Below are 25790 nucleotides of genomic sequence, written 5' to 3'. Positions count from 1 at the left end.
AGACTGTCGAGAACACTGTACAGAACATGATTGCAGATACATCATACAGTGTTCCTGTTTTAGATTTCTTGATGATCCTATACTGTGATTGTTAAAAGAAAATGAATACATTAATTTTTATTTACTGATTCATTAATTGATTTGGATTCAGTTTCACTTTCCACTTATTTTCCGCTTATTTCCACAAAAACAACAACAAAGAAATAAACATAACTGAATTACAATGTTTGTCATTATGTAAAAACACTTTATCTCTTTTTTTTTGTTGACGTACAAAATTTATGTGTGCATATTATACTTGATGATTGGTTTGCCAGTTACAAAAGATTGAGTTTACTGTAGTCAAATAATCGATGTTTTGTTTCTTCGCAGCAACACCGTATTCTATTCTATGCGGTGGTTGTTTTCTGTCAGTGCAACCTACCCGTTACTTCAAATTTCAGCAAACGCACCTGACTAATTAATTTATTTCGCATCCTGGCGTTCGTCTTGGAGGCAAAATTGATTCTCGTGGAAAATACATGTATAAAACTCTTGGCCCATCAGCGACATTTATCAAGAGTACTAGTAATCCTTTTGATCTGTATCAGTGGCGGATCCAGGCGGGGGCGCGCGCCCCCACTTTATTTTTTGTTAAAACAAAATAAATAAAAAGAAAAAAATGGGGGGGGCGCATGCTCCCCCTTAAATTTGTTAGCCTCCCCTTTACGGAATTCCTGGATCCGCCCCTGTGTATTGTTACACAAGAGCAACTACAGCGTCTGTGTTTATAATAATAGTATATATGTATATATATATATATATATATATATATATATATATATATATATATATATATACATATGTTGTTGTTGTTGTTGTTTTTCTTTTTTTAAATCCTCAGCCCAGGAATTACCAAATGCCGAGAGCTGAAGGAACAAGTTAGCAGCTTTTGTGAAGACTCAGATGTCCACGTATTCATCATCAATCCGAAGACCATCATTTCTCCGGAGGTATAAATACATAAAAAGTTTCTAATCCTTTCAGTAAATCATTTTAAATGATGGCAAAGCTTTGTACTTTGTACTTCTGTTTTGTATTGAGTCCGCATAGCCGTACCTTGACACCTGCTGGGCAGTTCAAACTACTTTTCCTTGTCCTTGATGCGATGATGAGGAATAATACCGAAAGAGCTACTGAAGGATGAATAAATAATGTACGAATGCTTCAAGGACGTTATAAATTAGGATATTCAAAGGCATTACATTTACCATGTGCAGATGAATCAATAACCCAGCTTTAAGGCTTCAAAATAGTTCTAAAATCTGAGTTAGGGATAGAAACAACCAATGTAAAAATGTTAATCAGTATAATCAATGTTAAGTATTGTTAAATATACAAAATGTGAAAGGTAATTACAATAGAATTTAAAAAAAGACCTCCAGTTAAAAATACTTCTCGTAAATTACATGCTCTTTTTGACAACAATCTCTACAGGGAGATTTAGTGCTTTTATGATATACACGTAGGCCTATACTTAGGGGGTTTTCATTTTCCTTCTTTTTTTTTTTCTTTCATGTGCTGTATCAGGAGAAGGACCACTTTCTGGAGGTTGGGCGACGCCTACCCCGACCTGACGTCATTGTTGGTTTCAGCCAATGGGATTTATCGGCTCGAGAAAGACACCCAGAAAAGGTTACAGGATGAGATTATACATCTTATTTTCGACGTATAAACTTACAAGAGGAATATAGGATGATCAAAATGGGAAAAAAAAAATGACAAACTTGACAATTACCCACAATGTAATAGAATTTCCATAAACACTGCTTTCTGTCGTCTCTGAGACAGGTGAAGGCCCGTCACATCGATGCCGTGTACGGACTCCTGGTCGACTTGGGCACGGTCACGACGAGAGAGGAGGCGGAGAAAAGATGTTTCTTTTTCTCCGGTTCAGAGGCCCTGGATATTGCATCGGGAGAAAGAGGTATAGGACACGGTGATGATGGCTGTTTTTGTTATTTTATTTTAGTACTATTGATAGCAACAATGTCAACTATTGCCATGTTCATTAGATTCATGCGTGACATCAAAGCGCATTCACTGGCAACATTTTACTCTGGTGTTCGTGAATCTAAAGTTTTATCGACTGTATTTTTACCGTTTCTTTTTGCATTGTAAATTAAAAATGATTTCTGTTAGATGGCACTTGATCAGACAGTCTTACTGAAATGACAGGACGTATTTCAAATATGTCCATCCCTATAAGGATATAACTACGTAATCACAAAATAATCACAAAATCTTCTCACGTATAATTACCACAGTGTCTGCGTTGTATGTAAGTGTGTGTGTGTGTCTGTGTGTGTGTCTGTGTGTCTGTGTGAGTGTGTGTCTGTTCCTGTCTGTCTGTCTGTGAATAAAGAAACACTGAAATATTCTAACATGACATTGGAACATTCGATGAAAATATGACAACGGCAGATCAGATTATGAGGTGACCAAGACTCTGTATACATGTGTGCAGCCCTCATTCTTTTCCAATGTGCGGACGTACAACTTCTTTTCTTTTTGTGTAATAACACATTGTCATTCTGTACGATAACATGTTAATTGTCCATAATTATTATAGATCAATGAGTCGATATCATAGCAAGACAAATCCGTTGATTAGATGGACCCAATTCGCATTCCTGCTCCCATCAGTTATATTCCGTTGTTATTGTCCTGAATTCGTGATTACTCTCTAGGGCCCGAATTCACGAAGGTGGTACAATTGAAACCATGGTTTAAACCATGGACAAAAACCATGTAGCGCCAAGTGTCGCATGGAATATTTTGTTATGAAATCTGTCATTTCGTCGATGAAATGATTATTTTGTAACGAAATGACAACATTTTGTAACTAAATTAACATTTCGTCCACGAAATGATGATTTCGTTAACGAAACGGTCATTTTGTCGACGAAATGGTCATTTTGTCGACGAAATGACCGATTTCGTAACGAAATATTCCGTGCGACACTTGGCGCCCCATGGTCTTTGTCCATGGTTTAAACCATGGTTTCATTTGTACCACCTTCGTGAATTCGGGCCCTTGTGTCTATCATACTTAGATTATCTTCTGAGAGGATGGGAAGGTAGACATATTGCGTTCCAGAACTTCGTGTCTAAGATCGAGGTAAACATCCGTTTGGAGATAATGAGCTTATGAGCTTAATAATTTTACCATGAAAAGTTTGCGTGCATGGCAACCTCGAACCTGAAATCTTGGAATGTGTCACTATTATAAGTAATTTCGACCTGCTTCAGTTTACAGAATGAGGTTGCCATTAGAATGAAACAGTATTTAGAGTGTGAATAATTGTATAAGAATCACGTATATACATCTCAAATTCATCAAAGAGATGTGAAGCTGATTTATCATCAACCAAATTAAAAGTAATGATAATATAGGTTTGAATATATCTGATTTTTTTTTTTTTTTTTTAGGGTGGGGCGGGAGCACGCAAAAATTGTCATATCAGTCTACATGGTCTATAGAGATGAATAAAATATCTTTAAGGCAGTATCTGTTAAATCTCCTTTTAATCTTTATTTTCTGAAACAATCACGAAATAACATATTCTACGTTTGTTGTTGTTGGTGGTGGTGGCGGTGGTGGTGGTGATGGTGGTGATGATGTAGTGTAAAAGAGGGGTATAGGCATGTCGGGCATGGTTTTTCCGGTACTCACAGATATTGATGAGTAGAATGAATGGATATAGGAAGTAGTGAAAACATGCAATGACGAACGACATGTATATGATAACGCATCAAGCAAATTATATAATGCTAATAATATGTACATGACGATTTATAATGTGAGAGTAGGCCCTATATCGCAGTGTACGGTTTTTGATGACACGAGAACGTATCAATTTAAAGACTTGTTTCAAAATGAAGGATGGAGTCAGATGTCTATCTATATGCACTTATCTAAATCTACTTTTTGACGCATTAGGAGCAGGTAACACTGACAGGAATGCGAGCGAAGCTCGAGAACGGTCGCCGAACGTGTGGTGAGGTTTTGTCGGAATCTGAACGCCTCCTGCACAGTCTCGATGAAGAAGTGAAGCACAAGACGTAAGTGGTGTTGTCATCAATACTAGATTCTGTAGTCAGACACAATAGAACCATAACATTTCAGGTCACTTGAACTTTAAATAGTCTCGCATTCTTTTTCATGAAGTTTCTGTAATGTCCAATTAGAACATCCCCATCCAATTCAGATTTCTTCGAATCTTTAATCCCAAGATTGCAAACGAATATCAGTTAAATATTCCTTTCAGGCTCTGTTCCTTGCTTTCTGGTTATTTTTTTCTTTTTACCTGAATATCAATACCAGTAATCCATCAAGGACTGATTCTTCCTTTTTGTAGATGGTCTATACAATTATGCAAATTAACAGTATGCCCAATATGATTGAATGAAATTTAACATAGACCATTCATTTTACAGTGCTCTGTGCGATATCTTCTATACAGATATGAAGAGTCGATCAATTTCTTTAGTACTGAAATTCCAAACTCCCATTGTTTGAACAAAACTTTATACCTTACTTCTCTTCCACCTATCGAACGTAACACTTCGGATCAGTTTAGATTAACCCAATCACACATACGATTATCAACATATTATACAGTATATGTATATTATATCAACACATTGTATCATTCCCTTCCATTTCATCTTTCTCCTCCTAACTCCTATGTCCGAACATCTTACCTGATTCTCACACTATTCTTCCTTACCACTCTCTCTGTTCCTTTCTCTATCGTCTCCACTAATGCAACTTCAACTTCCAGCCCATTACTGTCCCCCACTCCTCACTTTTTGCACTCCTTACAACCCTCATATTATGTCGCTTCCCTCTTCAATTCTCCTCTTATAGGCTCTTCTTCTGCCAAGCAACGATCCGGTCAAGGACTATACACACATAAACATGGTGTCACCGTCACTCACTGCAAACCTTTCTCCCTCACATTGTATCATATTCTTAGATGTACCGTATGTACCATGTTTAACTCTTGTGCCTTCCCCAAGAGTATATCTTTTTTTTTTTCAGCTCATGTAAGGCCCTAATTATTTTTCTGTATCCGCATTTCTTTTTATGTAAGCTATCTGCGTGTAAACATGACTATAAGTAATGCGATAAGCATTAGAGCAAGCGAAATCAAAATGAATTGATGTAAACTATCCCAGGAGTAGGTGTTACTGCTTTGATTTGTTTTATTCATTTGCTTGTTTTGATTTTTATTTGTCAATAAACCTGATTGCAGGAAGCAGACTACGGACAACATATATGACGTGGAGGAAAAACTGTCTGCCTTTTCACAGGAGTACAATGAGTTTGTGCAAGAGGGCGAAGAGTTGAAGATCAAGGCATCCAAAGACATCGAGAAAGAGGTGACGCTGAATTCTCATTTTCATGCATGCGACATATTTATTTACAGTATGTAGCAGCGCAACTCAGCTGAGTTTGAGAATATCATAGGTAATCTATTCAATGTACAGGAGAAGCATACTAGTATACAAAAGAATAGGAAAAAAACATGAGGTAATTCCATTTTAAAAAAAAATGGAAGGTTATATCATCATTATGTTAATATTAGTAATACCTCTCTCCACCCCCATCGCGTTAAATTATAAACTTTTGCCGCCTATGCATGAATAAATTAACAAGCTCTCACTTTCGAATGATTCTCCTCACCCTTTTCTATCTTGGCTCAAAATTGCTTTCAAGAACTTTGAAAACTTTTAAAACGAAGCCCCTACTTACATATCAGTAAATTATTGTCAGATTGAGTGAAAATTACGTGAGCTTCATATTATGCAACAGTCTTTGTCCGATTTTGACAAAACGTTCATCACTTTTTAGTCATGTTCTTCTACATTTTACTTGAACAAGCAACTTGAACAATTTGTGCGATTGTAGTTTAAAGCATTCAAGATGGTGACTTAGATTCAATAACATGAATAGGATATCGTGACTATGAAAATTGTCGCACTTGCATCGTATCATAAATAACTATCATCATCGGATACATGCTCTTTTCGTTCCTGGTCCAGGTATGTCGATGCTTGGAGGAGGTCTGTCAGACAATGGGCCGGACTTTGAAAAGGTCATCGATGATTGACGATTTTGAAGAAGATAGAATCCATATGTTCGCAGAGGTGAGATGATCGATTGAAGGGGTATTAGATTTGAACTCTTCCTTAATTGGCTGGGGCTACGGCTTAGAGCCTGGAGGCCCACTGGGCAGTGTATCTGCCTTCCGACGTGAATCAAATGGCTCGGGTTCGGGCGCTGGTTCGAACCCGAGAGAGTCTTATGGCGAGCAATGTCGTGTGTTATCGTGCCGGGCCAGCAGTCATATATATATATATATATATATATATATATATATATATACAGGGCTCGACACTAACGGTGGCCCGGTGGCCCGGGGCCACCAAAAATGAAAGTCGGGCCACCAAATTTCAAAAAAGGGCAAATTTGGTGGCCCGCCTCGGGCCACCAAAATTTTTTGAAAAGTATGTCAATAAATTCGTAACTTTTTGCGCCGAAAATTAGCAGTTAAATTTGTTCAGAGGATGGATGAAAAGGACTGAATGAATGCCTGAGAGTGAGTGTTGCAATGTTGTTGAAGTTTATTTATGAGTAGATATGTCCAACTTCTAATTCTTACTATCATAAAACTTAAATATTTGACTCATTAAAGAAAAAGGACTTTTAATGTTTCTTATTGTTGTTTTTTTTCGGGGCACCAAATTTTTCTCTCGGGCCACCAAACATTTGAAATTTAGGATTTTGGTGGCCCCATCGGGCCACCAAACAAAAAAGTTAGTGTCGAGCCATGATATATATATATGAAGGGTTTGTTTGCAAAAACCGATAAGTCCATTTTTGAAGATTTTGAAGTACGATCTCTGTCATAAAGTACAAAATAATACCTTTTAAATGATATATTGGTCACTACATATAAAGATATATTTTTGAAGTTATGGTCAAAAGAAGCAAAAACTTTCTTATTATTCTCTTTATTTTTCTTGACCTTTAATGGCAAATATCTCCATTTGGCAAATATGGACTTATCGGTTTTTGCAAACAAACTCTTCATATATATATATATATATATATATATATATATATATATATATATATATATTGTCAAAGTGGTAGAACACTCCGTCCCTCGGATAGCACATAAAATGGAGGTCCTATGTGTGAAAGGCCACAACCCACGCACGTAAAAGATTTCATTGATTTCATTCATCGCAGATCAGGGTGCATAACTCGGCGAATCAATGGTCCATAACAAGGGTACACAACAAGACCACGTGGAAGACCAGCTACAGTGCAGCTGAATATGACTATCTAGTCATCTTGTCGAGTGGAAAATGAGAGCAAACGAACAAACAAACAGACATACATACATTAGAGCGAGATGAGGCCTCGTATAGCAACAATCCTATAAAAAAAAGGCATATTCACCCCTTGCGAAAATTGAAAAAGGAAGTACAAAGGCTCCGTGATTGTTTATACATGTATATAGTAATGTCAAAATTGTAATGTCGAAAGTGTGTTGTTGTGAGTGTTGTCGTCGTTTTTGCTGTTGTATACATTTTGTATTTTGTACCCTGGAAAGAGGGCAAGAGGTATTACATGAAAATTTATTCATTCTGACATAAAGATATTTTGTGGAGCGATGTTCAAAGAGCTAGGAAACTCGAATGACTTATGACTATCATTTTATTATCATCGTGTGTTTGTACAAAGTGCCAAATCACTATACGGTAAGTATGACAACAAGAACAGAACAAGTACAAAACAAAAATGTTCATTCAAAATCTATTTTGAAGTCAATTCAGTGCACTCCCGTAAGGACGAACACGGTTATAACGAAATTTTTGTACAAACGATATCGATCAAAAATCAATTAACTTCCCCAAATTATCATGTAGACCCTACATTGTATAATAATTATATGGTATGGCTTTGCTTCGCGAACGAAGATTTAAGGAAGTCCACGTCTGCTGCAGGCTCGAAAGTGACTGATGAGTCCGATGCGGGACAGGCAGGCACGGTTGCAGCGGTTGCACGGGAAAGTCGGTTGGTTGATGTTGGGTGTTGGGTTTTTCCTCTGTTGTCTTTTTCTGTTGAGTCGGGCCCTGCGATCATCCTCGAAGGCGGCTGTTGCTCGTCGAACAGTAAGGCGCCAAGATGTGCGATCAGAGGCGATAGCAGCCCACCGTCGGTGATCGATGTTGCAGGTGCTCAAGGTTTTTTTCAAGCAGTCCTTGTATCTCTTCCTGGGTCCACCTCTGTCTCGGTGTCCAGAAGAGAGCTCACCGTACAGCATGACCTTCGGAAGGCGATGGTCGTCCATTCTCGAGACATGACCAGCCCAGCGCAGTTGAGTTTTCATCAGTGTGGCTTCGATGCTATTAGTCTCTGCATAATAATTATAGGTGCATAAACACTATACTATTCGGTCATAACGAAATTTCGTTATAACTATCAGGGAGCTTTAGATTTTGACGCGCGGACGTTCAGAGGGGAAAAAAATGTGAGCATGCGCAGAAGCGCGCGTCACGTCGATCTATTTTTAGCTTGCGTCGCCTGAGTTTTTCACCACGCGTACTGGGCTATTTTTACGTCCGCACAGTTTGCAACGTAGAGAGCTACTTCATGCACCGATCATATGGGGGCGCGATTTTATTTTTTATACGTTGCGTCCCAGCGTAATCTAAAAATACTTTTCAACGCGACGCAGGGGAGAGGAGAACGTCCAGCGCACTCGTCGTCTCAAACGTCCGCGCGTCAAAATCTAAAGCTCCCTAAGTATAGTTTAAGACCGCCTTAGTACCCGAGGACTTTGTTTTAACGGGAGTACACTGTACACATGATGTTTGATTAAACATAAACGGATGTGAGTCCAGCTGATAGAGATATTGTTTGTTTTTTAAGCATTAGTGATGTCCAGTACTTATCCAAATTTCTCTCTCCCTCTCGTTCACCTCCTTGTAGAAAGCAATCAAGAAGTGGTATCAGAAGATACTTGGAGAGTTGAACCGCGCCACGCAGCAAGTTTGCGAAAACTACTCCTTCAGCGTCCTCGGTAGGTTACAAGTCTTGAGAAATCATGACCCTTGTCTATACCCATTGTGACAATGAGAATGCGTTTTAACATACTATTGACCATCTTTCAAGGCATGAACACAATTTTCTTATTTGGAAGAATTCTTAGAACATATTCCTTGACATGTAATATCTATCAAATTTCTCTAATGAGGAGAAGAAAGTTGAAGTCTCCTTAATTCTGTTTGACCACTGTTGCATTAAATTAAGATGTGAAGGTTGAATGTGGCAAATGCGACAAGATGACTTCCTGTTAATATAAAGCATATAAATGTCACCCCCCCCCCGTCAAAGGAGAAATTCAAATACGTTGTAAAAGTTTTATAATGTTTTCCCCTCTTTTCACAAGATGTAATTGAGACATGAGCAAAGAAAATGGGATTCCATCGGGATTCGATCCAGAGACCTCCGGATTGTTAAAAGACCGGTGCTCTTACCCACTCCACATTGTGAAAATTCCTATAGTAAGAGCCAGAGCTTCCATAGCAGTTAGTTAGAGCACCAGTCCAGCAATCCGGAGGTCTCGAGTTCGAATCCCGATGGAATGTCATTTCCTTTCCTCATTATGTGTGTTTATATTCTATACATTTCTGCTCAATTTCCCTTTTGTTTGCATTTATTATAAGATTCGTACAAAATACACTTCAAGGCATTCAAGCATGAAATCCCGTCGGCTTACTTACTGCCGTTTGAAATCCAAGAACCGTCGTACAGCAGCACTCTACCAGACAGCGCCCTTCGGTGTTTGATGACCGGTATCAGCGAACACTCACTCTGGGCTTCATTTGCATCGACAAGGCGAAGACTGAATTCGGGTAATTTCTTTAGTCATACGACAACTTCACTGCACTGATTGGCTTGATTTCCTTCGTATTGTTGTTGTTGTTGTTGTTTTTGTGGGTTATTTTTTGTTGTTGCTCCGTCTGTTCTTTCCGCATTGCTCTCAACGCACTTTGCTCCTCAAGAACATTAGAAGACATTGTAGATGCCTCAGTAATTTTCATGTACTTTAAATTTGTAAGAAGTAGATACAGTCCTCTGGTTTTGAAATAATACGTGGGCGGCCCGCTGCGCACTTCATTGATGTGCTTGTCGTGCTCATATATATAGTTAGTGTATTAATCTGACTGATTTGGAGAATTGAAGTTGCAGTCTGGGAGAGCAGTGGTAACAGTGAGAGCTCCAACGGTGCCATTTCAACATTTCATAAGACATTATATTTTCGACAGTGCATTTTTTTTTCTTTTCATATTTCTTAGCGATTAACAAACAGTATCAGAAAGTAGTTGTTGTTTAGATGTTCCATATTTCTTTTTACTTCCGCCGTCTTCATGGGGAAACGTCGTTATTAGGCAAATTGTACAAAGAGATGATGAACATAATTGGAAATCATTGCTGATCTGTTGCCTTTACGAATATTGATTAATCTGCAAGAGCGGACGATAGATCATTATGATCTAACTGAAATGATAGTGCCTTTACACGACAATGGAAATAAGCGTAATTATTACCTATACGATGTAGTTTTGCGAGGCAATTGCAGTTGGTATTTTGCAGGGTCAAAAGGTCAGCAGTCAATATTCGTTGGTATTTTGCTTCTTCCGGGTTTCGCCATTCACTTTACACAGGGAGGTGGGAAGAGAAGGAGTGGAATCTCTCTTCCCACCTCCCTACTTTACATGTAAACATTCCGATCGACAAGCGTTCAGATGTTTGAAGTTCGACTGGTACAACTACATATGTATTTTTGAAGTTGGAGTTGAATGCTATACATTGATGAACAATTTTTCAATTATTCGATATGTTGGTGATGATCTACAGGTAGTCAAATGTGGCTTGATCTATATCATAGTGTACAGCCGTATTCACTTCCTAATTTACCTAGGGGATAGGTAATAATTATGATATTGACTGGCCTTGAGGGAGATAGCAGATAAATATTGCCCGCACTGAAAAAAATATTGCCCACGTCTTCGACTCGGGCAATATTCTTTCAGTTTGGGCAATATTTTCTGGTATCTCCCTCGAGGCGAGTCAATATTATATAATATTAGTGGCTAAACGGGATTGGAATATTCATTCAATACCTGACTTCAGTGGAGACCGACAGGGAGAGGCACGCCTTGGTTCGTACGCTGGCAGCTGCGGCGGCCGTCTTCTTCATCCACGTGCGGCAGTGGCTGCGCTCTTCGGTAGAGAGTCAGTTGCAAAGGATGACACAGAACCAGACGGACGCCTTCATCTGCCCTGACGAGATCAGGAAGAGCTGTGCTGAATCAGTGGCGGCGTAAGTTCGCAGTTCTCTGATAAAAATTGAAATTCAATAAATCTATACACCTGTATAATGATTTTTTACCACACCGGCTTCGAGATGGACACAATGCGAAGTGAAACTCTGTCCATCAGACTACGCGATGGTAATGATGACGACTTTCGTCCAGGCAACCAATTATAGAACCTCAACTCTTCGATGCTGTGATACAAAACAGAATCTCCAGTTATTTCTGTCAAATTTTGTGATAAATGTCCCAACATACAAAACATTTATTATTATTCATTATTGTAGTCCACGAACTGCCCAACCTATAACTGCCAGGCGCATCCAGTGTTACAGTTTTATATGGCATTGATTATCATAAGATATTCATAACCATACCTTTTGAAATATCTTGCATAAAAATACAAACTAAGTAAAAAACCATGATTAAAACCAAATGTTAGGTAGCACAGTTTCTTCATTGATTTCCTGATCTTTTTCCCCTGCATACTGCAATCAGATTCTGTAACAATTCAAGTGAGTTCTACCAAAGGCAAGTCAAGGGCTGCGTGGAGAAGGAGCTGACACGTCACCAAAATGAGGAAGAATGCATGAGAAACCAACTTGATGCGTTCTCTGAACGCATAACGACTTTGATGTAAGTTCCTCTTTGATCACACCGTGATCAGATCATTTTTCTTTAAATTAAATATTAAATTTCAGTTTCCAAAATTCGAATTAACTTTGTTCAAAAGTATGCGTTGGTTTTTTTTTCTCTACATTATTCTTGTGCATTCTTGTATAATACTAAAGTTTGTCCTTATGAATTGCTTTACAGTTGAATTCATATATGTATCACCTTGTATTATATATAATAATTTATTCTTTTACTGATGGGAAAAAGTAAAATTGAATTGAATTGAGTTGTATTGTATAGAACTGAATTGAATTTAAGTTTCCTACCACTGAGGTTAAGAGTTAAATCACATATTGACATATAAACTGATGGTATAGATTTAGTTGAGATGAGGACTGAACTCTATACGAAACTATACCTTTGAAAATGATATTACAGAGCATGCAGTTTTTTAGGAATTCAAAGTTTATTTGATTGTTTTGAAATGGCTGAGATATTCAAAAACAAACTAAATCAAAGCGATCCTAATAAAAGGTGAGTCCCACCTTTTATTATAGGGTCTCTTTGTTTTGGATATCTGGGCCATTTCAAAATCAATTTTCATCACATGTACGTTAAAAATCACTCTTGAAATTACATGCTCTTTCAGTATCTCACATAAATTTAAAACCTGAAGCCTCATCTCAACCAAAGCTATACCATCCCTTTAAGAATGCCGATTGATATTATGTATGTATATATATATATATATATATATATATATATATATATATATATGTAGAATGTATATATGTATACATATGATTAAGAAACAAACTGGTAATGTATTTTCGGCCAATAAAGCATGAGTTTATTCGACTCAGTCAAGACTCCTGAAGAAGGCGAAGGGTGCCGAAAATTTGAGTCGAATAAACTCATGCTTTATTGGTCGAAAATGCATTACCAGCTTGTTCCTTCATTTCTTCGTGGAGCCAATACGTGAAATCTCAACATGTATCATATATATATATATATATATATATATATATATATATGCATCAATGGAGAAAAATTCGTCATTATCATGTAAAGACATCCGTAAGACTTTATTGTTATGACATGCAATGTTTTGCACCAGCTTTGTGCAGGTGTAAATGGGCACCTGACGATGCTGGGGGTAATGGAAGAAATAATAACTGCTAATACTGAGAGGCTCAAATCTCATTAAATTAACGCATAGCAAAATGTTAGCATAATTATAGTTTATCGGATATGAATAAATGTTTATCCTTCACGAATTACCTTAGCACTATGTGCTATAAGATAGATATGATTAAAGGGATGGTGTAGTATTGGTTGAGGTTTATAATTCAGCTTTTAACTTTTTTGTGAGATACGTTGAAATCACTGTATGGAATGTTAAAAAAGCATACAATTCCAAGAGGAATTAAAAGTTTATTTGCTGAAAATCGGTTTTGAAATGGCTGAGAAATGCAAGAACAGATTAAAACAAAACAATCCTAATAAAAGGTGAGACTCACCTTTTATTAGGATTGCTTTGTTTTAATCTGTTTGTTTAGGATATATCAACCATTTCAAAACCACTTTTCATCGAATAAGCTTTGAATTCCTCCAAGTATTTATGCTCTTTCATATTTCATAAGAGGTTTGTCATTATCTAATATATATATATCTATATACACTGTATATATATATATATATATATGTATATAATCATCATCGAAAAATGTTGGAAACCTCAAACCCCGTCTCAACCGAAACTGAACAATCCCTTTGTGGTCGTTCATGAGTGTTATGAAGATTATCACTATGCTATCAAAATCGTACTTTTCACCTTTTTTGTTAACATTTTGTTCATATGGATTAAATAGGAGGGAAACGGAGGAAATCCAAGAGAAACTATGATCCGAAATGCGAAGAAGGTGTCGAAGTGATGACCTAAAGATGGTGACCGGTGGTGGAGGGGCGCACTTCAAGATGATCTGATAATGACATCACAGTGAAGCAGAAAGTCTTGATTGAAAACGAAAAGCGATCATTCCTTGATATGTCTTGATATGGAGTTTAACGTGATGGCACACTCAGGTTTTCTTCAAATCCTATTTTAGATATGCAGACCCACAATTTTTAAAGTTCTGACGTGACCAACGAGTGTTGGCTGGAATACATGTTGATGATAATTTTGGTGTTGGTAAAGTTTCTTGTCTGAATCGTTATTATCCTGTTGTATGAACACTCCGTAGTTGAAGCTATGGTCAGAAGATGCTAGAATTATTACACTCGAAGTTATTAATCCTAATGTAATTGTTATGGTATCCACTGACCCACAGTTCAATTCCACGCCATGTCTACGCTGACCTTGATTTAAAAAAAACGTTTTTAAAAATATTCACGTTTTAGATTAAGCAATCAGGAACTGGCAATTTGTTGTTGTTGTTGTTGTTTTTATATTGTGGACGAAAATATAATTGATGTATTATTTGTTTTTGAGTAATAAGTCAACAACGTAAATCTCTTGTCCGTTAAGTTATTTTCTATAGATTATTACAAAAGAATTTGTAAAAGTTTTGCGAAGTTTTGTACAGTGGGATATTTGCTAGGCCATGATGGCATTATCTGAACTGTATTAAGTTACTCTTCTTTTTTGCCAAAGTTTTCCTTCTACGGTATGGAATTGCACTTTAAAATCGCTATGTTCATCTCGATTTATTATTTTCATCTCAATTCGTCATAACAAATATTTCACGCCTGGGAATGCTCATATTTGAGGTTCATTAGACAGTCGCAAGATTCCTGAGCCCCACCACAGCAGGGAAAGGCGTGCTAGCTATTTACAAAATCACACCAATCATTATCCAATTATGACTTATTTCACTTTTAAAACTTCAGTTGACAATGCTAAACCTTCTTCACTTCCTTTATAGGTCGTAGAGTTTCGCTTGAAAAGTTAGCTAGTCTTGATGCGGTTCCTGAAAATGCTGACTGGTCAAGAATATTTGAAAGTGATGATACTAATTCGTCTTTTGATTATTTTATGGAAACATTTAATCATCATTTAGATGATGTAATTCCCCCCAAAATGATTAAATTAGATTAAAGAAAGATACCTAGAATACCTTGGATTTCAAAATCAATTCTTCGTTCAATCAACGGGAAAATCGATTGCATTACAGATTCCAATCGAAAAGAAAAAATGAGCAATCAAAAATAGATAACTTTCTACAAAAATACTTTAACAATAATTTGACGTTCTAAAAAGAAAAAAAAAATTACTTTCAAACCAACTGGACAGATATAAGTTTAATACGAAAAAAAAAAAATTATAATGTTTAAAGCAAGCTATGAATGTTTGAAGTAAAAATTCAGATATTGATTAACACAAAGTTGAATGATGAAACAGTCAGTGACCCTGTTCACATTGCAAATGTTTTTGATTCTTTCTTTTCAAAAATAGGTGAAGATTATGTTCAAAATATCCCTGGGTCAGAGAATCATTTTACTGAATATCTACGTCGGTTTTTTTTTTTTTACTCCAACTAATAGACATGATTTTTGTTATATTGTATCTTCTTTATAGCACAAGAGGAGTTTTGGTTGTGATTACATAGATAAGTTTATTTTTAATATGTTACTGTATATCCACATTTGCTGATCCACTTGCTCATATATTTAATTTGTCAATTTCCAATAGTGTGTTGGTTGATAAGATGAAATTGCCAAAGTGATTCCATTATTTAAGAAGGGTGACAAATCTGAAATCAGTAATTATCGTCCAATTTCATTATTATCATAGTTATCATAGTTTTAGAAAAATTCGTTTGTAAGAGAATTATTATTTTAGACCAATTTTTACCAATTCTCAATTTGGTTTTCGAGAGAAACATAGTCCTACTCATGTTATTTTATATTTCGTTGATAGAGTGGCTGACGCAATCGACAATCATTCTTAGTTAATGAGGTTTTTTTTTTTTATAACTTTTCCAAGGCCTTCAACACAATGGATCACGAGATTTTATTCCACAATTATCATATGATGGAATAAGGGGGAAGGCCTTGGAGTGGTTCAAGAGTTATTTACGTAATAGAAGACAGTTTGTTGCAATCCAAGACAATCACTCGGTAATAAGAGAAGTATGCCTAAAATGTGGTGTTGCACAGGGAAGTTCATGAGGACCACTGTTATTTGTTATTTATATTAATGATTTTGTCAGGTATCTGAAACACTTTCCTTTATTCACTTTGCTGCTGTGGATACCAAAGTATTTTTTTTTTTGCCCATTACACAATGATATTGATTTCCTTGTTAAAAAGTCATTTTTTAATCAAAACAAGTAAAAACCATTGGGTAAGAGCCCCTTATCTTAACAATGGGGTTTTAGTTTGGGGCAACACTCACCGCAGAACCTACTGGCAATGACTGGATAGAGTGGTCCTTCTGCAAAAGAAAGCTCTCCGTGTCATCAGATTTCCTTCCATACGCTCCCATTCAATTTGCTTTTTGCCTCTAATAGGCTGTTAAGAATTAAATATTTGTTGTTATTTAACTTAGGTCAATTTATGTACATGTACAGCAACAGCTCACTTCCGTCCGTTTTCGATTCTATGTTCCTAAGAAATTAATCATTCTATGAATATCCCATTCGACATTCCAATGAATTTCATTTACCTCTTTTACGAGCGATTCTTGCTAAGAACACATTTATTTATACTGGCCCAACATATTGGACTTCCTTGAATTATAAATAAAAAATGCCCCTCTATACATTCATTTACAAGGAGGTTAGAATCCTTTGTATTGCAATTTTATGGTCCCATGTAATTGAACTAGTCTGTTGGCTGATCTTTTTTTTTTTTCAGTCCTTATTATTATATTATTTCTGCATCTAGTTCTCTTTATTTCAGTGTCCTTTCACATGTCCCATTATTTTTTCGATATACTTCTGTCGAGGATCGCTGGATCTGTTATGCCATTCTGTCCATTGTATTGTCTTCGATTCATATTAGTCTTGTCTCATTCTGTCTTGTCTCTTAGTCTCCCTTTATTAGTTTCAGTGTTGTTCCAGTCTCGTTTAATGTTCATTCGCGTGTGTGTATGTCTGCCTGTTCGTTACTGTGTCTTCGTACTGGGCTTCCAGACCTTTGTTTTAATCATTTGTACATAAACGTGTTTCTTTATTGACATTCTGTACCAGAGGGGACCACATTCTACAAGATTTGTCTTTTTAGTGGGTCCCTCCATCACCGTGTCCATTTCACGAAGTTTTCGTATTGTTATTTCATCTTTTTCACTTCAGTTTTCATGTATTATTTACTACAAGGTTCCACAATAATTTTTATGCTCTTCTCAGTTTATTTCGTTTTGCTTGTGAAACCTTATTCTCTATTACCAAAGAAAGTGAAATGTTTATGTTCTTTTCGAAAAAAAAGAATTTAAATGGAATTTGAATTGAATTGAATGAAATGCCAGAGCGAGATCTCTTGAGAGCCAGTATGACGCAAACTCAACCATGGCCTTCCGCAGCTGGGAGGAAATGTTTTCTATAATCCCTTTTGTCTTTAGGCGTGGATGTTATATTTTCAAATAATTTTATCTGTGTATAAGAAAATCTCTTACCAAATGCATACTGTAGTTATTTGTCTTTTTTTTTCTTTAGTAGTTACCTTTCTAATTTTATTGTAATAACGCCCATGGCATTATCGTGATATCTATCACCACTCAATTCCCTGCCTTTTAAACTCTGTTATGATCGGTGAGAATTATCAACCTCTACAGGCTCAGAATATGTGATAGTGGAGACTCATAACATAGCATAGCAACACATACTATAAAAATCATGACTTTCTTATACAAGACAACTACTCTCTAAAAAAAAAAAAAAAAAAAAAAAAAAAAAATGAGTGAAACTATTCACTCCTAAAAGACTGAATACAAAAAAGAGTGAATTTAGAGTGAAATTGGAGTGAACTTTGAGTGAAAATGTTCATTTTCACTCGTTTTAGAGTGACCTCAGGGATCACTCCAAAATCTTCAAGTGATCCCTGAGGTCACTCCAAAATAAGTGGAAATGAACATTTTCACTCAAAATTCACTCCAATGTCACTCTGAATTCACTCTTTTTTGTATTCACTCTTTTAAGAGTGAATATTTTCACTCGATTTTTTTTTTACAGAGTAAACAAGGACGTGTTTTCTACGCACGTGGGAGTCGAAACGAAGTGAACAGAGCTCCCTTATACGAACAAAAAGTTTCGCAATCAATCAGCTATATGTTAAGTTCAACAATAACTTCAGTGTCAAGCCAAGATGGCGCAAATAAAACTCATCGACAAGAATATTGTCTCATCGGACAACTGTCGGAGGGAAAAACTGTTTATGATTTGCATATCAGATGTCTTACCATTGTAATGTGCTTTGACAGTAGAGCAACGATCCGCCTCTTCTCAACCATTAATATTGTTGTTGCATGAAAATTCATAATTCGATGTCACTATGTATGTGGATTTTGACAGAGGCCGGTCCTCAGAATTCATGCTCATACTTAATATAGGGTGTCACAGTCAAGGTAAACAGTATGAACATTTGATGTGTAGCGTACTTTATGTCCTCTCCTTCCCCCCCCCCCCCAAAAAAAGAAAGAAATAGAATTAAAAAAAATCTGACTTTCTGCAATAATAACTTTAACAATGGTGAATCAATAAAATGCAATTTCAAGTTTATGTGAAACTATAACTTATTACGTACATCTTATAGAAAACTCCATTCGATTTGCGTCAGTGGTCACAGAGAAATTGGGATCTTTATAGGGCATGTCAGGGATTCCTTCCCTCCGAGTTTTGTCCACTGCATGCTCACATCTTACAAAATACCAATCGCAGCCAAGTGCGAAACTATGGAAGAACGTACCCATTACATACTTTACAGTGATCCACATTGCTCTATGACCGCTTAACTAAGTCACATAGGGTTTTGTATAAGATGTAGGTATAGTATTCAGATTGTTTCATCATTTTGAAAGTTGACATTGCAAAATTCGATTACAAACTTTTTTTTTTTTTGAGGGGGGGGGGGGGGGGCACGGCACAATGTATAATAGGGCGACAACCAGTCTGACGACTATTTTCGAGGGCATTATCCTCATCATGTGTTTGCTTGTGATGTGGTCTCCTGTATTTCTGTTATATTTTGAGTTGTGTAATTTGTCTTTTGAACGGCAGGTACACGTGACTCCTAGTTTGCATTTGCTATAAATGTGGTGTATAGCCTACTTGAATAAAACACTTACCTGTTGATACTGTTAGATTCAAATGGTATTGTACTCAGTTATTTTGTTCAATTGACGACTCATTGCATTATGTATAAAGGAAATATGAAATGTAGAAATAAAATCAGTCAATCAATCAATAATATGATTTGAAGTTGACGTGTAAGCAGAATTTAAGTCCATATCAAATGTTTTTCAGTTTTAGGGTGAGAATAAGACTGTGACGTGAAAAACATGCGTGTTTGCAGATTATGCCTTATTTTCTGTGTTTCGGAGTGGATGGTCAAAGAAAACCAAAACCCAAAGAGAAATGTGGATTGAGTGAAAGCCGTGGCATTAGCAGAGCACATCCATGACATCACTGAAAGTTTGCGAAAATCGGATAATCGACGCAAAAGTCATGAATTGTAAATTTTTTGGTGCTGGAACCACTGGATAAAAAGACTACTTGAGTTTATGTCATCATGTGTGAACAATGATAAAAAGAAAATAATTATATGAATAAAATTCAACATGCTTTCACATTTCTAGCGTAATGAAAAAGCACTTCACTAACCGCTTTCAGAAAGCAGTTGGAATAATTACTATTACCCTAAGCACACAATGTCAGTATGAAGTCGATGGAATGTGTAATTTTCATGAAAAATGTTTTTTTTTTGTGTGTGTGTGTGTGGAATTCTCTTTATAGTTTCTTTATTGTTGTGCACACATGACGTCATGAATTCTAGTAGTCTCTTTATCCAGTCATTACAACACCAACACTTTAAAAATGTATAACTTTCCAATAGCTTTTCAGACTTTTACAAGTGAACAACTATAAATAGATGGGTGCAAAGTGGCAGGCGGAACGATTCTACCCCGCGTAGTTACAAGTAATCAACGACCAAACATAATAGTCTTGCTATAGAAAGAGTAACACGAATCCTATAAATTGTTGAATTGACAGTACCTTTCAAACCTAACACTGAGGCCGCTCATGAAAGAAAAGTAGAGATATGCAAAGTATTGTTGAATGAACTAAAACGCAAGGGCTATAAGCCTTCCTATTTTCCATCGAGATCGGAACAAGGTGGCTGTGGAGCCGGGAAATGTGCAAACGCCAGGAAATGTGCAAACGCCGGGAAATGTGCAAACGCCGGGAATTGTGCAAACGTCTCGCCGGGTAATGCGTACGACTAAAAGGCCTACTCAAAACATATAAATTCAAACAAAGTCCCGCTGCACTCTATCAAGACATTAGCAGATATGCAGTAGTTTCATCATTCACCATATTCTACGCAAGAAAAGAACAGAACTGGGGGATGTTAATCACTTAGAAAGTAACATGTAAGAATGAAAGGCACTTAGTAATAATGTAGTATTATGTAGAATTATTACATTAATTAGGTAAATGTAATGACTTACTGGAATGATATTGTTTGGCGCATGTCCAAAAAGAGTGTATAAATTAATAAAGTTGGATTGTTCCAAAAATACTTGGAAATGCATTCATAGCGGACATATAATGATTTATTCAAATTCCACTTGATCAGTTAGAAAATTTGATGGGGCATCCTGGACAAAATAACGAAATGAGTCATTGGTAATGCGGTGTACAGCTGGTGTATGTGTACTGCGTGGGGAAAAGGAATTAATTTTGTGTAATCAAAGTTGTGCAATTGTTGTCAACCTCAAAAATGTTTTGCGAATACAGCTATATTGTTATTTATTCACTGTGTAAGTATTTGTAAGTGTGTCATTACCTGCCATGTGTCCAGAATAGGACCATGGACCTGGTATATAATTATGTCAGCATGTCCTTTGTTTTACTTATTAATAAAGACATGGTTACAACAAGTTAAAGCTTTTTGTGAATAGATTTCTGAATATATAGTGATTGGGATAAGGAATAAGAATGTTTTCAAACTTTAGAACAAATCACAATGAACAAGGCTGATTACATAGCAGCTTTACCATTTGAATGCATAAATGAGGGCACTGAAAAAAAAAGACTACAAAAGAAGAAAGCACGTATGAATTCCCCACCCGTGACTTTGTGAAGCAAGGCGGTATTGTAATGGAATTACATTCCCACATTTCTGAAATAAATGAGTCCCCTGCTCTTGCATTCTTATGGTGAAGCTGCGCGTGACATCACCCTCGTTCAGTGTAGTTTGTTTTTGTTTTTTGTCAGAGTATTGGTTTCTCTACTCTGCACAATTAATTCCACATATCTAAACAGGGAGCTGTCTATTTATACTACATGATATGAAATTATGAAAATCTTTTGTACTTCCCCTTAATTAGAGTCACCCTGTGTGTTGTGCAAATTTCTTGACGATACGACAGCCTAATAACAAAAAACAACAACAAACAAACAAACAAACGCATAAACATATACATTATGTGTAATTAGCGAAAGAGAAGTCAGGTTGTCCGCTGTTATGTCACAATGCTACGATAATAGTTATTTATGATTTTTTTTTCTTCTCTTTCTCTCTCTCTCTCTTTTGCAGTTCTGTTTTGTTAATTGTCCAAACATAATGAAGTCAAAATGAAACGCTGTAAGGGAATATAATATATGGTTTACATGGAAACTTCAAATTTATGCATTGTGCGTTAACTGTATGTATTTGTAAGTGAGTCAGGTTTTGATGTCTGTCGCCATTTAAGAGTTGACAAACATATATGCAATGTATTATCAATTTTTTTTTTTTTTAGTTTTGTTATGTAGAAAATGACCTCTGATATTTGAATGGAATAAGAAAGATTGGTAGTTACACATATCTTAAATTGACATTTACAAAGAAACAGTTGTTTTGTTTTTGTTTTGTTTAAATGTATGCCTGTTAATGAAAATTGTAATTTTTATATTGTAAACTGACTGTTTTGGGTGCACCAGGTGGGTTGGGGAGGATGGCCTGAGGGCCCAAGTCATTCAGTTGGCTCATTCCAGACCCGGGCTGCCCAACCTGGTGCACCCTTACCACTCCAGTGTATGTTCTGATTTCGAAATATGTATTATGATATTTGTGAATGAAAGCCGAATAAATAATAATAATAATAATAATAATAATAATAATAATAATAATAATAATAATAATAATAATAATAATAATAATAACAAACTCTTATTTTTATAATAGGTATAAGATAGTAATAATAATGATGATGATAATAAGGTCTCATTAGGTATCCAGGGTAGCCTGTAGTGTTGCCACTGCTCTTCCAGAGGTCTCTATACAAGGATACCATTATTATTACCCTATATAGCGTTGCGAGGTAACCATATCGTATACACCTGGGTGGAGAGGAACATCATGGGTAAAAACATCTTGTCCAAGGACGTAAGCACTGGGAGGGAATCGAACTCGGGTTCTCCGATTGGGAGTTAGGAGTCTGATGCACTATGTGGCACATACAGCGCCCCAGCAATGAGTAAGGGGATTGTGGTGGGTGTTGGTACAAGCATGGAGCTACTGACAGAGTTAGTAGCTCCATGGTACAAGTGAATGTGCTCAGCAAAGCACGCAGTACGAGGTGCCCTATTGAGTATAGTTTATAGTGAATATACTTACGTATGCTGACAAAAAACATCGAAGCCTAAAAACATCTTTATGGTTACAATAATAAGAAATCAACTTCATCCCTTGTTGTTTCGAGGTGATTTAGTGCTCAAGTTCAACAATGGACTTTTCCTGCTCTAAGTGTTATGAATTGTGAGATGATGTGTTAGATTTTGAAAACTCTGCTGTTGATACGTCAGTTCAGTGTAATATGTAAATGTCCAAGTTATGAAAAAAACAAACTGATAGCACGTGTGACAAAATTGAGCATGAATCTTTTTTAGACGTTTGCAAAAGATTTTAAACAAGAAAGTGTTTTATTCACCTAAAACAGAGCACATGAGAGGTGCTTCTGTTGATACGTCAGTTCAGTGGAATATGTAAATGTCCAAGTTATGACAAAACTTGATATAGCACGTGTGACAAAATTGAGCATGAATCTTTTTTAGACGTTTGCAAAAGATTTTAAACAAGAAAGTGTTTTATTCACCTAAAACAGAGCACATGAGAGGTGCTTCCTACTCTCAATGTGCTCCTCATACGTTAGTCAACTTCTTCAATTATTATATACAGAAATAAATTTCATAACTTCTTCTTGGGGCCCGTTACATAAAAGTTACAATTATTAACTTTGCCATCCAATGGTAACTTCCATGGAATTCTTGATTTTGACTGGCTGTTGAGTATTGTTGCCATGGTAATTACCACTGGATGGCAAAGTTACCATATTGTAACTTTTATGCAACGGGCCCCTGGTGTTTTTGTCTGTTTGCCTTATTTCGAGGACGCTGAGTCCGAATCTGGACGATGCGTCTCTTGCCTCCATGATGGTTTTGAGATGTTCAAAATGACCGCCAATTGGCAGCTCTACAAAATGTGAAAAATCACATACATCCTTAACTGATGAAAAATTCAAAAAGAGTAATGGTTTTATCCTATCTCGAGAGCGATGAATCCGAATCTGGATGTTGCAACTTTCACATCGTTGATGATTATTTTTTAAATATTCAAGTGGCCACCGAGTAACTAGAAAATAAAATGCCTTTTAAATCATTGTAAATGGTGAAAATAAAAACTCTCTCTCTCTCTCTCTCTCTCTCCTTCTCCCTCTTGTCTTCGTGACAATACTTGTAATTATTGTACATTGTACTTTACCTGCAACATTAATTTTTTTGCATTTTTTTTTTCTCATTTGAGGTTTATCAATGTCTTTTGAGCAATACGTCCGTTTAAATATGCAATGTATATGTGTATATATGTGGTGGTGTTTTTTTTTTTTCATATATGCACGGTCCGGTTTTTTTTTTCCCCTATGTCAATACTGATGTTTGAAACTCATGTTGGTTCTATGCGAATGGTTACAAGGCAGACTGCTATGTTTCTGTTTTCGGGGTATTTTTTTTATAAGTCTCTCATATCTTCCCTCGCATCCGCTATAGTTTTTGGTTACATTGATTCCTCTTATATACTCTTCACTAGACCTGCTCCTCTTCTCCTCACCTTCATTCTCCCTTGCATAGTTATCCCTCCGTTCTTTTGCTCCCTGTCTCCCTCGCTCTCTCTCTCTCTCTCTCTCTTCTTTCTAAATACCCTTACGGCTGTATCTTTTGCTTCCAAGAGGATGGTACGGTTACCGTTTCAATTGGGTTTATGGTTTCCAGTGTTTGTTTTTTTTTTTCACGATGATTTCGAGATAATGCGAAATATTTTATCTAATATGAAAGAGTGTAAAATTTTATAGGGGAATTTGATTTATTTTATGAAAATATGTAAATTTGTAATTCTGTTGATTGTTTTATTTTTTGTACACTTATTTTTTTGATAATCTCACCAATTCCATTTTTCTTCCGCATTCTGTTTATAACTTCATTATGATATGATTCATTTTGTGGAATTGTTATTTTTTGAATGCTCCAGCATTTTGAAGTAATGAACAATTGTATACAAATGATTGAACTTATGTATCTTAATTATGATGTTTATGATTTTTTTTCTTACGCGGACTCCCGCTTTCCCTTTCACTCCCACCCTCATTTCTGCCTCTATAATCCATATCAGTACCTCTCTCCTTCTTCCCTTCCTCACTTCCTCTCGAATCCATATATCCTGACTAAATATGAATATGATGTGTTCATAATGGAAATGCTTTTTGTAATTTTATGATTATTTTATCTGTATTGTGTATGTGTTATATTTTTTTGTAACATCGTGCAATTCAGTCTCTGACTGCAATGCGATTGAAATAAAACCATTATTGAATTGAATTGAATTGAATTTCGAGGGTGCAAGTTCAAGGGCCTGTTCAATTATGCTTTCGTGTTTTCACCAACAACAACAAATGCTTGAGCTGCGGAAATGTAATTTTCCCCGTTTTTTCCAAAAAAGTACGCGCCCCTGAGGGTCATGACATGGGTATCAGGTCCCTCTAGGCAAACATACAGACAATGACCTGAAAAGCAGCCGATATACCGTGCACCACGAGTACACTGTAATTAGGGGCTGGCAAGCAGCGTCTGCTAAATGCTGGTGTGAGATATGTAGGCAATATACGATGACATTGTTCTCAGGCTTTTTAGGGCGTGTAAAGAATAAGCCAATAACGGGATTCCCGAGTCTAGTGACATTGTCGAAGTTAGGATATCTCTCTGCAGAATCAGTCTTGCGGAAGATGGGAGAAACATGAAGAAAGGGAAATCCAGGAAGTACTGCACTAAAAATGACAGTTTCAAATATACCGCGTAGGGCAAAGTCACTATCAACAATGTAATGGTGCACACTTGTTTAGTAACTTCGTGTTCAAAAATTGTTTTGAACCGTTCTTCGAACTGTTGCAGTTTCTCATTGATCAACATCAGGAAAGGCAAAGGCGACTTGCAGCTGAGCTTTTCAGCAGTCTGTGCCAAAAGTCTTGTTTTAAAATAGGCGTC

At 36.4% G+C, this 25790-nt stretch overlaps 1 protein-coding gene across 1 annotated transcript in view; it reads left to right on the top strand.

The window, feature by feature from the left end:
- Positions 1 to 13962, top strand: part of LOC140234524 (transmembrane GTPase fzo-1-like) — a 33197-nt gene extending 19235 nt beyond the window's left edge. Inside the window, exons 5-16 of the mRNA XM_072314566.1 lie at positions 884 to 992; positions 1570 to 1674; positions 1831 to 1966; positions 3096 to 3160; positions 3983 to 4104; positions 5301 to 5427; positions 6091 to 6195; positions 9053 to 9143; positions 9790 to 9978; positions 11261 to 11450; positions 11941 to 12078; positions 13929 to 13962. Of these exons, the coding sequence (XP_072170667.1) occupies positions 884 to 992; positions 1570 to 1674; positions 1831 to 1966; positions 3096 to 3160; positions 3983 to 4104; positions 5301 to 5427; positions 6091 to 6195; positions 9053 to 9143; positions 9790 to 9978; positions 11261 to 11450; positions 11941 to 12078; positions 13929 to 13962 (1411 nt within the window). The remainder of the gene's footprint in view (positions 1 to 883; positions 993 to 1569; positions 1675 to 1830; positions 1967 to 3095; positions 3161 to 3982; positions 4105 to 5300; positions 5428 to 6090; positions 6196 to 9052; positions 9144 to 9789; positions 9979 to 11260; positions 11451 to 11940; positions 12079 to 13928) is intronic.
- The last annotated feature ends 11828 nt before the right edge of the window (positions 13963 to 25790 follow it).

The sequence above is a fragment of the Diadema setosum genome, chromosome 10 (genome assembly GCF_964275005.1).
Source record: "Diadema setosum chromosome 10, eeDiaSeto1, whole genome shotgun sequence".
Classification (NCBI taxonomy): domain Eukaryota; kingdom Metazoa; phylum Echinodermata; class Echinoidea; order Diadematoida; family Diadematidae; genus Diadema; species Diadema setosum.
This window is presented reverse-complemented; position numbering and strand designations above follow the sequence as displayed.